General features: G+C 40.8%; 1 protein-coding gene across 10 annotated transcripts in view; it reads left to right on the top strand.

The window, feature by feature from the left end:
* Nucleotides 1–14,050, top strand: part of PTPRM (protein tyrosine phosphatase receptor type M) — a 982,826-nt gene that overhangs the window by 601,682 nt on the left and 367,094 nt on the right. For all 10 annotated transcript variants that reach the window (XM_077492471.1, XM_077492470.1, XM_077492475.1 and 7 more), the window contains exon 13: nt 189–225. In XM_077492471.1, coding sequence (XP_077348597.1) covers nt 189–225 — 37 coding nt within the window. The remainder of the gene's footprint in view (nt 1–188; nt 226–14,050) is intronic.

Below are 14,050 nucleotides of genomic sequence, written 5' to 3'. Positions count from 1 at the left end.
ATTGTACAATGCATCACAAATAGAAAAATACATTTAGCAACCAAAACTCTGCATAGGGGTTTTATATACAAACTAGAACTAAACATATCAAATGTAACAGACATGCATCAGTTTAGGCAAAAAAAATGCTAAAAAAATTGTTTTTCTCTTCTTCATGCAGTATGTTTTTTTTTCTGTTTTTGCCACAGGAAACCAGGATTGACTGTGTCAGGATAGCCACAAAAGGTATGCTACATGATAGTAAAATAAACATTTTGATGAGTTTTATACTGAAATCCTTCTGTGTGTTCAACATGCTTATTGATGGCTTTACAATGACATAATTACAGTCAGACTTTTTTTTAACAATTTTAAAAATAGGCTTTAATCATTAGCAATATAATTCACAATAAATTTGAATCGATTTATTAAGTAAAGAATGCTCACAAAGTGAATATTTACTGAGCTTAAAGTAATTGCAAAGTCTTGTTTTTTGTTTTATTAACATAACAAACATGTCATACTTACCAGCTCTGTGCAGTGGTTTTGCACAGAGCAGCTCAGATCCTCCTCTTCTCGGGTCCCTTTCCGCTGCTTCTGGCCCCTCCCTCCTGTCAAGTGCCCCCACAGCAAACAGCTTGCTATGGGGGCACCTGACACGGAGCTGCTGTTTGGCCACGCCCTCATATCTCCCGATTGTCTAACTGACTTTGATTGACAGACGCGGGAGCTAATGGTGGCACTACTGTGTCTCAGCCAATCAGGAGGGGGATGGCTAAGGGATCTCGTGGACATTGCTGAACAGAAATGGAGCTCAGGTAAGTATCCACCCATGTGACAATAAGGCTGCATCTGTTATTGCCTTGTAATTATCTTTAATTAATGGGAAACAATTGTTCAATATACAAGAATGTGATCAAGCACAATGCAACAGAGAGGACCAGGTGTGTTTACCTTGCCTTTTTTATATATGATAACCATACTGGGCTTAAGGCCGGGTCCACACTGGCACGACAAACGCTCCGATATTGGAAGCTTATGTCGTATGACGTGTGAAAATCAATGTTTGCCTATGAGAGCCGTCTTAACTGGTACAGCATAAGCCGGTCCGACTTTCAAAATGCTCCCTGCACTACTTTGGTCCGACTTTGAGCCTACTTCAGCCCATTGAACATCACTAAATTTGAATTAAAGTCGGATTGCAGTCTTACCTGACTGTTGCATGCGACTTGTGCTCTGATGATCTGGAAGGGGAACCCCATGTCAAATGTAAAAAATAACGGCATGCATTTCCTCTCCAAGACCATACTAGGCACTTTGGTCCGACATGGATTTTAAGGGGAAGCCCCCAAATCGAGGCCAGACCCTTATCCGAGCACACAGCCCAGGATGTCGGGAAAGAGGGTGGGGACGAGCGAGCAGATGCCCTCCTGAACATACCAGGCCACATGACCTCAACATGGGGCATGGGTGCTTTAGGGCAGGGGGACCCCAAAGCACCTTGTCCCCATGTTGATGAGGACAAGGGCCTCTTCCCGACAACCCTGGCCATTGGTTGTCGGGGTCTGTGGGCCGGGGCTTATAGGAATCTGGAAGTCCCCTTTAACAAGGGGGCTCCAAGATCCCGGCCCCACCCCATGTGAATGAGTATGGGGTACATCGTACCCTACCCATTCACCTAAAAAAAGTGTCAAAAATAAACATAGTACACAGGTTTTTAAAGTATTTTATTAAGGCAGCTCCTGTGTCTCTTCTGACTTATTTTCTCCTCTCCGGCTCTTCTCCCTCTTATGGTAATGTCTTCTCCCTGCTGCTGAGGTCATCACCCCATCATGTCTGGGTGATGATGTCACAATGGGGCGGGGCATCCAGATGATGTCAGCGGGGGGCCTCGCCCCATGCCAATAAAAGTCATTGCACACGATGGACCTAGCATTACACAGGCATATCACGTTGAGTCAACATCGGAAGAAGAACAGAGGGAGATAACCTGGCAAAAGAGTGAGAAGACAGCAGAGAGACCCGGTAGAAGAGGGAGAAGACAGTGTAGAGAGGAGAAGAACCAGAGAGAGGGAGAAGACGTCTCCAGAAGAGGGAGAAGAGTCGGAAATGGAAGAAGAATTCAGAAGAGATGCTGGAGCTGCCTTAATAAAATACTTTAAAAACCTGTGTACTGTGTTTATTTTTGACACTTTTTTAAGGTGAATGGGTAGGGGTATGATGTACCCAATACTCATTCACATAGGGTGGGGGGCGGGATCTGAGGGTTCCCTTTAACGTGGGCCATCAGCGGGCTTTCAGATTCCGATAAAGGGGGCTTCCAGATTCCGATAAGCCCCCCACCCACAGACCCCCACATGCCAGGGATGTCGGCAAGAGACCCTTGACCTCATCAACATGGGGAACAAGTTGAATTGGGTGGGGGGTGTAGGGCCCCCCGCCTTGAAGCACTCACCCCCCATGTTGAGGGCATGCAACCTGGTATGGTTCAGGAAGGGGGGCTGCTCGTACCCACCCCCTTTCCTGACCTACCAGGCTGCATGCTCAGATAAGGGTCTGGTATGGATATTGGGGGGACCCACGCCATTTTTTCGGATCCCCTTAAAATCCATACCAGATCGAAGAGACTGGTATGCTCTTGGAGGGGGAACTCATGCCATTTTTTTTTATTTGCCGTGGAGTTCCCCCATAAGATTTATACCAGACATAAACCAGAAAGTGTCTGGCATTGTCAGGATCAAAGTCGGATCCCCGTTCATTAAAGTCGCATTGGCAGGGCAAAGTCGGAACCACAGTCATACGACGGTTGTGTAGTACCAGTGTGAACCTAATGTATGAAAAGTGTTTCAAATGGAAATGATCTTGCAGTCCATGGGAACTATGGACTAGTAACTATGTAAGGGACTCCTGCAGAATTTCAACTTGGCAGAAAAATATCACAAAAACAGACTTATTAACATAAACAATATTGAGAAAAAAGACCTTATAGCATAAGTAACTTGTTTTTAATTGAGCTATGTTGTATACTTACTAAAAGCTATTCATACATGTTTAACAAACTTTATCAAAAGTTCAAAACTAGATTTGATAATTGAAAATTATAGGAAAGAAAACTGTATACAATATAATAGAGAAGAATATTAACACATTGAATGCTCATTTAAATGATCAAATAAAGGGAAACTGTGTTCATGTTAAATTCCAAATCCTGTGTATGAAGTAAAAATAAATAAATGCTTTGCATTTGATTGAGTGAATACAACTTTACTTCATTTACTGAGTGAAAGTGAATATGTTGTGTTACTTTATTAAAGCAACCCTGTGTTCTCCTGAAAATGACAATTGAAAGTGTTATTCACATGTGTGTAAATTTTAAATTGGTTACTCTTATGTTGTCCATCTCATAAACTCAAAAATACATTAGAGTTACTTTGAAAAACTAGAACATGAACTTTACTAAAGTCCTACAAAGATCATCCTAGAGGACCTTGATTAAAAAAAAAATAGATTTAATGTGTACGTTAAATATCACCAATAAGCAATATTGTTATGCTTAATTTATAGTTTTGTGAAAATTATTACCTATATATAAATGTTATTCATGTTTACATCGTAAAGCTTTTATTTTAACACATGTACACATGTATTTATACCACTTTGATTTACATTTGTAATAGCAGAATTCCTGTAAAAATTGCTTAACCTTATATATTTTCATCCAACTCTGACAGGAATAATCCATTCTCACGGGGAGATTATGTTTGAAGTGTAGCAATCTCTATGAAGTTTACTTTGCTTTCTGTTCTAGGGATTCACTTCAAAGTTTTCCTTTCTGGTTGTTGACCTCCTATAGTCACATATCAACCTGACTAAGGAAAGTTATTTATGTGTATAAAGTTGAGTAGATATTGACCTCTCCTTGACGTTACACTTTAAAAAATTAAAGGCGCATCCAATGACCATGGTTGCTGTTGTCTTCAACTGATCGCTAACAGTCTCAGGATGACTTTCACACCATTTTGTGTAGCCTTTCAAGAATACAGAATTATTTTTGATTTTTTGTTATGGCATTGACACAGTGGGACCAACAAAAGCACCAATGCTAGCTGATAAGAGGATAGAAGTGGAATCACATCTGTATGAACAGAATTTGCATACCTACGGGTTAAAAATGATAAAAGGGCAGGCTTTGTTGCTTTAAAGGAAACAACACAGACACTATTTCCTCCTAGAGTTGTGTTTAATTATTTAAGGGGATTCCATATTTAAAGATCGGTAGAAGGATAAAATGGTAATGTAAAACAATAAGAGCTTAGATCTAAAAGTGCCTGCCCTGCCCCAGAAGTGATTAAGTTTGCATAACATTGAAGTGCATTTGGTATCTACTTCAGTTTGGTACATGCATCTGCAGGCCCTAGGTTATCATTGATTTGCTGTCTCCCTTTAAATTCTGGAGTAGTTAGTTACCAGCTATAGCCAGGAAACATAGGCTAAATTGATAAGGGTGTTTCTGTACTCCTGTTTCTTTGAAAGCCTGGTCTCTGACTGGTTGGGGCAATGCACTGTGACTTCAAGAGCTGAGCTATGATTATGATTACTCTAAAAAGTAGGTAATGGCCTGGGGGCTTCAATCTTTATGATAATATGATTATTTTTTTAATTTCCACTCTCCTCTGTAGATTGATGTAAATATATATTGTTATATTAGCTAATCTAGGTACTGAAATCTGTAATAGGTGCAAAATACATGATAGTGTATATAGAGTAAAGTTTAATTAACTACTACCATGACTGCCATGTAAATTGTTTCCTGAATTTACTATCCTCCAAGAGCTAGTAGGATCTTTGGATGATAAGTAGCATATGTACAATGAGGCTTATAGATTACAACTAAATACAAAGTTCTGAGTGTGCATAGGACATCATTCTTTATAGCTAGGTGCAACAACCTCAGTAAGTTTATCTCCCAGTGGGTCCTGCTCAGAACTATTAATATATGAAACTATCTATCTGGTTCTAAATAAGTACAAAACATAACTGTTTTGTAACCGGACACATAAAACCAGTAAAAGACAATGCAGTTGTCATTTTGGTGAAAAAGTTGCATGTCTGTTTTAGAGCTGGAGGACTGACTTAAAAATAATGAAACCTGAGCAAGCTAGTTTCTCAGTCCTAATAGCAGAATTAATATTTTAAGTTCACATTTTCTCTGAGTTAATGTTTAACACGTTTATTAATAGAGCTGACACTGGAATCTTACCTTTAGCACTGTTAAAAGAAAAATCACAAAATTAGAAATGTCATAATGGATGGCAGAAAGCACACCTTACGTGGCCTTTATTACTCAGAGCTGTTAAAACCCTTAATTAAACGTCTCTTGCATTTAGTATATTTTTTAGAGGAAGATTTTTATTTGTACATTGCTGATGTTTCCTGATTGAGACAAAACATAAGGCACACTGTAGACTTTTTACTTGGCAAACTGAATGTTCCCCTTGTTTCACTGTCATTAAGCACTTCCCCAACTGTAGGGTCCTGTGTCCTGTACGTTGAGCTAAGACACCCCCACCCATTAATGCAATAACAATAAAATTAATTTTAGTGCACACAAACACATAATACCCCATTGTTTTGGTAAAATATTAAATATGATGTTGTGTTGAGTTAATAGATACCAAATATATCAAGATTCAAAATTCATGACACCCAAGAAATGGTGAAAAATTGAGGTACCCAAAATTCTTCATAGGAGTCACTTTAAAAGCCTTTACAAGCTATGAGTTTAGAGTCAATCATGAATTATAATATAAAAATTGTTGCTCTTACTCAGATGTTCACTGCAATACCTCATATTGCTGCAATTGCTGTTTACATATGTGTGAGGGACCTATGTGTGCTTTTGCTTTTGCATTGTATGTATTTCTATTTCACCAAATCCATCCACGTAAATAAGCGCCCATATAAACAGTGACAATCCATAAATAAGTGTCCAGACAATAGTCCATGCAAACACCCAGAGTCCAAAGATAAAAACCATCACTGTGTCACTACTCAGGTAATAAAACACTGATAATAAAACACCTAGTATCAATCTCCATCAGGAAGCAGCTCACCATTATAAATGACCCCCTATGCATGATCCAAGTCCTAATCCATCCGGACCAAAGATGATTCTCCCAGGATAGAGTCTACAACAATATAAAATAAACTTGTAATAGTAAAGTACTGTAAAACAGCTTAATAAATAACAAAAGGTTAAACTTACTTATGTGAAGATCACATCAGCATATATCACGAGCCAATGAGGAAGTTATGAAAACAAGTACATGTAGGGTGGGTCAGCTGACATCATCAAGCTAGGAATGAAATTGTATGATTACTGTGGTGCTGGGGTTATATATTGTTTGAGACTGCATCCTGAGAGAATCATCTGAGGTCCAGATGGATTAAGATAGGTGTTGTGCAGCAGCTTATAAAACAATGTTAGACCTTCCATGCATAAGAGGTCAATTATAAGGGTAAGCTGCTTTCTGATGGAGATTGACACTGGTGTGTTGATTTACTAAAACTGGAGTGCAAAATCTGGTGCGGCTGGGCATGATAGCCAATCAGCTTCCAGGTTTCTTTTTTGTCAAACCTTAATTGAACAAGCTTAACCACTTGCCGACCAGCGCACGACGATGTACGTCGACAGAATGGCACGGGCAGGCAAATGGGCGTACATGTACGTCCCTTTAAATTTGTCGCCCTGCCATCGGGAGCGCGCCGCCGGCGGCGCGCTCCCGCGCTGGTCGGGACCTCCGTGAGTCCGGTCGCGGGACCCGCGGACTCGATCGCCGCGGGCATCCCTGCGATCGTCTCACGGAGCGGCCGAATGGAGAAGTGCCGTTGTAAACAACATTTCTCCATTCTGCCTAGCAACTAGTGACGCTGATCTCTGCTCCATGTGATTGGAGCAGAGATCAGTGTTCACTAAATGAAAGCCCAACCCCCCCACAGTTAGTAACACATCCCTATGAACACTTAACCCCTACACTGCCACCCACTGGTTAACCCCTTCACTGCCAGTGTCATTTACACAGGAATCACTGCATTTATATAGCAGTGATTACTGTATAAATGACAATGGTCCCAAAAATGTGTCAAAAATGGCCGATGGGTCCCCCACAATGTCGCAGTCACAATAAAAATCGCTGATCGCTGCTAATTACTAGTAAAAAAATAATAATAAAAAATTATTAATAAAAATGCTATAAAACTATCCCTATTTTGTAAACGCTATAACTTTTGCGCAAACCAATCAATAATCGCTTATTGCGATTTTTTTTTTTACCAAAAATATGTAGAAGAATATGTATCGGCCTAAACTGAGGGAAAAAAATGTTTTTTTATATATTTTTGGGGGATATTTATTATAACAAAAAGTAAAAAATAATGCGTTTTTTTCAAAATTGTCGCTCTATTTTTGTTTATAGCGCAAAAAATAAAAACCGCAGGGGTGATCAAATACCACCAAAAGAAAGCTCTATTTGTGGGAAAAAAAGGACGTCAATTTTGTTTGGGAGCCACGTCGCACGACCGTGCAATTGTCAGTTAAAGCGACGCAGTGCCGAATCGCAAAAAGTGGTCTGGTCTTTGACTAGCAAATTGGTCCGGTCTGAAAGTGGTTAAGTTAGAAGCTGATTGGCTACCAAGCACAGCTGCACCAGATTTTGCATCTCCAGTTTTAGTCAATCAAAATGTTTTTTCATTATCTGAGTAGAAACACGGTGGTAGAAGACTTTTTTTTATCTTTGGACTCTGGGTGTTTGCATGGACTATTGTTTAAACATTTATTTATGGATTTGCACTGTTTTTGCTGGTGCTCCTTTTTATGTGCAGGAATTTGATGTGTTATTCATATTTTAAAAGGAAGCTGCTTATTTATTTTAATTTTATATTGTTTTATTTATTTTATATTTGCACCATTGATTATTTAGGCACAGCACTAACTGGTAGATGGAAGCTATTTTTAATTATTTATTCTTTTTTAAACTTCCTTTTTTTTTCCATTTAACTTTATTGCTATCACAAGGGAGCAAATGAGGCCCCTATATGGGGATAGCTTATAGCTTTGAGGTAGTAACAGGTACTCTTATGCCCTGTACACACGACCGGACCTTCCGTTGGAATGACCTCTGAAAGACTTTTCAACAGAGTTCCGACGGAGTTCCACTGAAACAGACTTGCCTACACACGGTCACACCAAAGTCAGATCATTTAACGTGATGACGTACGATGGGACTAAAAAAAGGAAGTTCAATAGCCAGTAGCCAATAGCTGCCCTTGTGTCATTGTTGATCCATCGGACCTGCATAGAGATGAGCGGTTTTCTTGATAGGAACTGGTTCTGGCGGAAAGATTTGAGACATGTTCTATTTCTGAAGTCCGTCAGATTTTTCGACAGAAAAGGTCCGATGGAGCCCACACATGATCGAATTGTCAGACTGATTTGTTCTTATCGGAACTTTGCTTTCAAAAAGTCCGGTCGTATGTACACGGTATTATGGAGACTTTAGGAGTCTAGCTCTGAAACCAGAAGTGATGAAAATAGATGTTCCTCCATCTCCTCTGGAAGAGGGAAAGCCCTTCGCGGTGCCATAAAAGTGACCAGGATTACTTTTACTAGACAGTTAATTTGTCTAGATGTTGGTATAACTACTTGCTCACAGGCCTTATATATACATACGGCAGTTAGAAAATGGCTAAAATGGTTTATAGAGTTTCCCAAATTTAAATCTGAACACACTTTTTGCCATCACTTGGCCCACTGATTCTTAGGTTCTAGTTCTTAGGAACTGGCAGAAATTCATACACTGTATGGCCAGCTTGGGAGCATTAGAGACAATTCCCTTCACTTACCCTGAGGCCCCATGCTTTTTGTGATCACATGCAGAAAGGAATTGTATTTCCTGTACATTTTCTCTGCACTGTGCAATGATACATGACCTTCAGAACTCTGATACACTCTACAGGTAGGCATGTGGTGGCTTTACTTACCATCTTGCATCTTTGGATTTGCAGAGTGTAGGAAGGACATGAAGAAGAGGTAAGAGATAACAAACTGTGCTCTCTTACAGAGTAGAAGAAACACCATTGAAATCCATACACTAAAGAAAAAAAATGCTCCTTCATAATAAAATTATGATGATATCATTACACGTGGGAATTTTCTTTTGCTGACTTATAATGTGCATCAGCATTTCTAACTTGTCCACTATATCACCAGGTATACAACTTACAGTCTGGGGCATTAAATTAGTTCCCATAATCTGCTTCATGAGTCGTCATATGTGCAACACGCATCAGAAACATTTTCTTAGTTTGGTCTCAATGCAGTGAACTGATTTATACAAATTAGAGCAAAGAACGGTAGAGCTACTTCCCATAACAACACAATTCTAAATCTCATGTTTAAATTTGCAAATGCAAATTAGAAAAAAAATCCTACCATTGAAATGGTTGCTATTGACAATAGCAGTGTTCCTTTTTTATTCCAGAGATAATTAATCTGTTTTTTAGTCCATTCACAATCTGGAGAAAAGGAAACATTTAGCACCATGGATCTATACAGCACAAAAACAGGTGATATAAAGCCCGTCTTGTTTTAAAAGAAACAACAGCTGCATTAAGTGTTGATTTCCCCGACATAATGTAATTGTTCTAAAAGTTGGGCAAGATTTTTACTCTTGCATTCAAAACAAATACTAAGCACAGAAGCATACAGACATAAAATAAAACAAACTGATTTGTAGTCCCGAGGCAACATAGATCCCAAGAGGAAAAGCTTGACAGGCTAGTTCTAGGATGATGCTGCATGATAGTTTGTACAAATTATAGATATGCATAGTTGCTTTTTGCTATTTAACAAGGAAAGTGAAAACTAACCAGGGTGTGAAAACACTTGTATCAGCCAGTAGTGTATATAAATGTCATGTCAAATAAACTTCATGGACACTGAGCCTTGCTGATTAAAATGTGGAAATGAAGCTGCCATTGGGGATTTTCATAATAAAATGTTTTTCTTGGATTCATTTAACTCTGACCATATAAAGAATCATGTATTTTTGAGGACTTGGCTTTGTTGAACAACGTGATGTAATGGCCATTAATATGTGAAAATCTTAAATTGTTAGGTGCGTTTCATTTTTTATTAGTTTGACAGAACACAGTTGTTAGAATATGTAAACTCTCACTTTGTAAAACAACCCATACAGTTTAAAATAGAAATGAAGGGTAAAACATTTGTGAATAGGTATAGAAAAATACAAATTATCTTGTTTTCCCTTTTTTTTACAAATGATCACATTCCCTCTGTTCTTAGCTGCATAGAGAGGTGGGGGGTGGACAAACAGCAGCACACTGGTCTTCCTTGTGAATGGCTGTGCGGTGGGTCATGTTAGCACAAATTTGATCACTGGTAGAGAGCAGACTGAGTTCCCAGTAGAGCTACAGAATACGGATGGGCCGAATGGACCCCTGTTCGGTTCACACCAGAACTTTCAAACACAGCAAAAGTTCAGATCCAAATAATGAACCCCATTAAAGTCAATGGGACCTGAATGTCAAAAATCAAAAGTGTCAATTTTGAAGGCTTATATGCAAGTAATTGGGCATACAATAGTTATAGGGGTCCCGGTTCTGCCCTGGGGGACATGTATCAGTAAAATAAAAAGTGAAAGCAAAAAAATGAAACATTCCTTCCAATATAGTGCCTGGGGGTCCCCTCAATCTACCTGTAAAGTGGCAAATCTGTACCATGTCTAGAATATGCTGCAGCAATAATTGAACAGGAGTTGAGATTTTTCGGATACATTCTGGTTTCACTTTGACTTTGGATAGAACTAACGGTTCGTAAAAAATGGTATTTGGGTGTTGGTGGTGCCTTCCCATGACCATTAAGCAATTCTTGCTTAATGAAAGCAAGAATTGACCTTGCTGTTAAAAACTACAATGCTATGTACCTGTCAAACAGGTACAGAAAAATTGGTCTCCTCCATCATCATCATTTCCACTGGAGACAACTTGGCAATACGTTGCGGCTGGGGGAACATTAATGCCAATTTGTCTACCAGTGTTCTCTCCTCTCTCTAGGCTCATGTTCCCATCATCCTCAACCTCAGAACAAACATCTGAATCCAGTAATGGCTGGGCATCATCATGGAGCAAGTGGCTGACTCTGTGGTCAAATAACTGACTGCTTTATGGCTGATGTTGGGGCTATGGCAGGAAAAGATATGGACACTCTGGCAACTGAAGGGGACTGCATACTTGCTTTGGGACAGAGGATGAGGAGGATGAGGAAGTTTTAGTAAGCCAGTCCACCACCTCCTCTGCATGCTGTTGCTGGATAGCATGGACAAACTCACTAAACAGAGGAAATGATGCCATGTCTGAGGACTGACCACCACATCCACCTTTGCCTCTGGACACATTTATTACTGGCCCCCTTACAGTGCCAAGGGAATGTCTGCCTCCCCTTGCTGTTCTCCCAGACATTATTAGGAGGGAGGGGCCGGTGCTTATAAGAAAATGTAAAGAAGAAGTGGAAATCTGTATGTAGATGCACTTTAATCAATGTAAAGTGGTGTTTTGTGCACTTTAATTTGAGTACTTACACTACACAGACACACACCATGGATACACTATAATATACTGCAATATAATGTGCCAACCTTACAGTAACTCACAGCACTATATGGCGTTAAACTGTCAGTAACGCACACAGAACTATTTGGCAATAATGCACAAAAAACTATATAGCGTTAAACTGGCAGAAATGCACACAGAAGTAAATGGCGTTAAACCTGCAGTAATGCACAATTATATGGTTTAAATGGGCAGTAACTAGTGATGGACGAACGTTTCGCCCGGCGGTCGTTTCGCGGCGAATTTCCGACATTCGCGGTCCGCACGTTCGAACGCCTTTTTCCGTCGTTCGCCGCGGCGGACTTACGTGTTTAATGTATACAAGAACTTTAACCTTTGGTGACACGTTTATCATGTGATACAGGACAGCCAATTGAGACATGACAGCACATGGACACTTGGACATTCCCCCTAACCTATAAATACACCCGATCCGGTGGCCATTTTACATTCTTTCTTCTGTTACGATAGGGACAGGTTCCTGTGTGGAGTAGGGAGAGATAAACCACTAGCTATTTGGTACACAAAAGTTCTTTTCAGGACTGGTATAGGTGTTAGGTGTTGATAGGTTTGCTGTGCTGCTGATTCTTGCAGCAGCCTGAGTGTCTTTTGTTAGTTTAGAGAAAGGGAAAGGACGGTGTATGCTACAGGGACAGCCAGATTAGTCTTTCATCATCATCATCATCATCATCATCATTAGCTGTTACTATCAAGGTCCACAAAAGAGCTGTTCCAGTAACCACTAATCGTTCTCTTTTTTTGCCAATTTGTATAGGGACAGGAAGGAAGCAGTGTTGTCAGGCAGTGAGGGTAATTTTAAAGACTTGCTGTTATTATTAGTTCCACAAAGGTTCTTTTCAGGACTGGTATCAGTGGTACAGTAATAGGCTTGTACATGTATAATATTCTTTCTTCCAAATATAGAAAGGATATTATACTTGACTGCTGCCCTTCTGCTGCAGTCTGCTAAACATTCACAACTCACTTGTTCCACAAAAGTTCTTATAAGGACTGGTAACTTGGTATAGGGTGCTACGGTACATAGGCTTGAGTGCGGTACAGTCTGCTGTTCTGTAAGGACCGCTATCGGTCCACAATAGATAGGGTTGACGTGCACCACTGCTGACCGCTGCCCTATACTGCAGCAGTCCTTCAGCGGTATAGGGACTGACGTACAGTCTGCTAATCACTAACACACAACCTGCTTGTTCCACAAAAGTTCTTATAAGGACTGGTAACTTGGTATAGGGTGCTACGGTACATAGGCTTGAGTGCGGTACAGTCTGCTGTTCTGTAAGGACCGCTATCGGTCCACAATAGATAGGGTTGACGTGCACCACTGCTGACCGCTGCCCTATACTGCAGCAGTCCTTCAGCGGTATAGGGACTGACGTACAGTCTGCTAAACACTAATACACAACCTGCTTGGTCCACAAAAGTTCTTATAAGGACTGGTAACTTGGTATAGGGTGCTACGGTACATAGGCTTGAGTGCGGTACAGTCTGCTGTTCTGTAAGGACCGCTATAGGTCCACAATAGATAGGGTTGACGTGCACCACTGCTGACCGCTGCCCTATACTGCAGCAGTCCTTCAGCGGTATAGGGACTGACGTACAGTCTGCTCACTTCCTTGACCCAAAAAAGCACACCGTACTATATGCCCCTACCCTCCTCTTTGAAGAGGTTGAGCGGTGTCATATTTCTACTGGGGCTGCTTATGATATCCCTGTGCTGTGCTGACTTCCTCCTGGGGGTTCTTATTATGAAGGGATCACACTATCCCTGTGCTGTGCTGACTTCCTCCTGGGGGTTCTTATTATGAGGGGATCACACCATCCCTGTGCTGTGCTGACTTCCTCCTGGGGCTGCTTACGGTGCTGCTGTCAGTGCTGTATGTCACGGTGCTGCTGTCAGCGCTGTATGTCACGGTGCTGCTGTCAGCGCTGTATGTCACGGTGCTGCTGTCAGCGCTGTATGTCACGGTGCTGCTGTCAGCGCTGTATGTCACGGTGCTGCTGTCAGCGCTGTATGTCACGGTGCTGCTGTCAGTGCTCTGTATTACGGTGCTGCTGTCAGATGCCTCTATCACGGTGCATGTGTCATTCCGGTATGTCACGCTGCTGGTGATCATCTCCTGCACCCTCTTCTTTGCCTACCCTGGTCCCTGACCTTCCCTCTCCTCCATTGCCTTCATTAGCTCCATAGTCCTGAATTGTTAGAACAATTTCCCAAATAAAATAAAAATGCTTGTAGTTATCGATCCCAAATTCACCTCATACATGTATTATGTCATTGTCCAGATGGTGGGACTACGTTTTACCCCCTAATAATTACCACGTGGCCGCAAATTCGACATGAAGGTTTGCAAAGTTCGCCTCCCAT

This window comes from Lithobates pipiens, unplaced genomic scaffold, assembly GCF_037356315.1.
Source record: "Lithobates pipiens isolate NorthernLeopardFrog02 unplaced genomic scaffold, aLitPip1_a1.2 Scaffold_19, whole genome shotgun sequence".
Classification (NCBI taxonomy): Eukaryota; Metazoa; Chordata; class Amphibia; order Anura; family Ranidae; genus Lithobates; species Lithobates pipiens.
The sequence above is the reverse complement of the archived record's forward strand: the minus strand, read 5'-3'. Positions and strand labels throughout refer to the sequence as shown.